This window comes from Octodon degus, unplaced genomic scaffold, assembly GCF_000260255.1.
Source record: "Octodon degus isolate 3935 unplaced genomic scaffold, OctDeg1.0 scaffold00002, whole genome shotgun sequence".
Lineage (NCBI taxonomy): Eukaryota > Metazoa > Chordata > Mammalia > Rodentia > Octodontidae > Octodon > Octodon degus.
The window spans coordinates 26,716,936-26,719,639 of NW_004524578.1; the positions used below are offsets into that span (position 1 = coordinate 26,716,936).

Below are 2,704 nucleotides of genomic sequence, written 5' to 3' on the forward strand. Positions count from 1 at the left end.
ACCTTTTTTGTGATTGATTCTATTTGCCGATTTTGAGCTTCAATTTCATTGCCCATGTCCAACGCCATGTTCTTTAGATTTCCCAGGATATTGCCCACTTGAGTCAGGTTTTCCTCCATCTCTTCTTCTCTGGCATCGTTAGTTATCCTACCACAAATAAGTTAGTTCAGTATTTCTTTTTTTTTGCAGAACTGGGGATTGAACTCAGATCCTTGCGTTTGCCAGTCAAGTGCTTATCCTACTGAGCCATCTCCCCGGCCCCAGTTCAATATTTCTTATTACAATGCAATGGTCTCAGGGGCTGGGGAGATGGCTCAGTAGAGTAAGTGCTTCCCTGGCAAGCAAAAGGGCCTGAGTTCAATCCTCGGTTCCACCAAAAAAAAAAAACCCCCAAACAATGCAATGGTCTCATTCTAGGTTTAATTTTAATAATAAGTAGACAAAACAGGGGCCAGGGAGATGGCTCAGTGGAATAAGCGCTTCCCTGGCAAGCACAAGGGCCTGAGTTCAATCTCTGGTTCCGCCAAAACAAAACAAAACAATGCTCAATAAGTGTTAAATCCAAGGGAAAACAGGATTCATTTGTAGGAACACGTTGTACAGTTTAAAATTATGATTCTCAGCATTACCTACGTACCTGTTAGACACAGAAATTAGCTAGTTGTCACATTCCATCCCAGAACTACTGAATCAGAAAATGAGTGGGTCCCAGCAATTTTCTTTTGTTGTTTTTATTATCAGAGGGTTTTTTTTTTTTTTTTTTTTTTAATGTATTTAGTGCAGGATCTACAGCGTCTCACTACATGGATGAGACTCATGGTGACTCTCCTGTCTTCAGCCTCTCAAGTGCTGGGATTAGAGGCGCGTGCCACCATGCCCAATCTCAATCACCATCTCAATGTGCCCCAGGGGTAGGGCCAGCACAGCACACTGGGGATCGAATCCCAGCCACTGAGCTCTGCCTAAGCAGATTCTTTAGTCTCCTGAGCTATCTGGCTTAGAGGGGTCTTTCAATGTTGCTTGGGCTAGTCGTGAGATCCTGAGCTCAAGCAATTTTCCTGCCTCAGTCTCCTGAGTAGCTAAGACTAGAGAAGCACACCAACACTCCCAGCTCCAACTGTGGGGTTTGTTTGTTTGTTTGAGACAGCCTATGTAGTTTAAGCTGGCCTTGAAATCACTATATGGCCCAGGCTTCCCTCAAACTCATGACAATCCTCTTGACTCAGCTTCTCAAGTGCTGGGATTACAGGCATGTACAATCACACCCAGTTTGTTTTTTTAAGACAAGCTCTTGCTATGTCGTTCTGGTTGGACTTAAACCTTTGATCCTCTTTGCCTACACCTCCTGAGTACTAGGATTATAGTTGTGCACCAAACCTAGCTTTGCTCTGGTTTTTTTGTTTTTTGCTTTTTGTTTTTTTTCTCTATTTTAATATCCTCAGATGATAATCTTTTTCCTTCTGGTGATGCGAGGGATTCAACTCAAGTCTTCGAGCATGCTGTGCAACTGCCATTAAGCTATAACCCCAACCCTTTTTACTTTATTCTGAGCCCAGGTCTTGCTAATTTGCCTTGAACTGGTGATCCTCCTGCCTCAGGATCTACAATAGCTGAAAATACTGGCAGGGAACACCACACCTGGCCCTCAAATGATCCTAATGCACACTCGGATCTACAAAACATGGCTCTGAAACAGGTCAGAAACTTTTGGCTACAGGGCCAAATGTGACCTGCAACCTGATTTTATAAAGTTTTATTCAAATGAAGTCTCTTGGTCTCTTGTTCCCTCTCTCTTTTGAGACAGGGTCTTGCAATGTAGATCAGACTGTCCTTGAACTCACAGTGATCCTCCTGCCTCAGTCTCCCAAGTGTTATGATTTCAGGTATGCACCACCACACCAGGCTTCTGTTGCTTTTTTTTTTTTTTTTTTAAACACATTATCTTCACTTGCTTTCATCTCATAACAACTGAGTTAAATAATTACAACAAAGACAATATAATCTGATAAATCTGAAATAGTTACTACCTGGTCCTTAACAGTAATATATCCAATCCCTACTCTAGATAATATATATATATTTTTAATTTTATGTATTTGGTACAGGGTCTTATTATTATGCAGGCCCCATTCATAGAGATCCTCCTGTTTTCAGCCTCCCCACTGCTGGGATTACAGGGGTGCACCACCATGCCCAGACTCATTCACCAGCTCAGCATGCCCTGGGAGCATGGGTCCCTGTGCTTGCCAAAGTAGGTGCTTAGTCCTCTGAGCTATCTCACCAGCCCTAGATAATATAACTTGAAATATATTTTCCTATTTATAAAAGTAAACAGGTCTATATGAATACTTTGAATTTCATCTGTTAAGTGTATATTCATCTCACATGCCAATTTTGGGACTGGGTCTTTAAATCTGGGAGATCTAAAAAATAAATAAATAAATTTGGTAGGCCTAATTTTTTTGAGTTCTTTATATATTCTTTTTTGTTTTCTTTGGCAGAACTGGAGTTGAACTCAGGCCCTTGTGCTTGCCAGGCAAGCACTTATTCTAATGAACTATCTTCCCCAGCCTCTCTTTATATATTGATAGTAATCCTTTGTCTTAGGAATAGTTAGCAAATATTTTTTGCCCTTATGAAGGGTTATCTCTTCACTCTTTGGTGACTTCCTTTTTTTTTTTTTTAATTTTTATTTGTGTGTGTG

At 40.9% G+C, this 2,704-nt stretch overlaps 1 protein-coding gene across 1 annotated transcript in view; it reads right to left on the bottom strand.

Moving 5' to 3' along the window:
• Snap23 (synaptosome associated protein 23) overlaps positions 1 to 2,704 on the bottom strand; it is a 58,357-nt gene that overhangs the window by 1,921 nt on the left and 53,732 nt on the right. Inside the window, exon 7 of the mRNA XM_023712571.1 lies at positions 3 to 147. Within this exon, the coding sequence (XP_023568339.1) occupies positions 3 to 147 (145 nt within the window). The remainder of the gene's footprint in view (positions 1 to 2; positions 148 to 2,704) is intronic.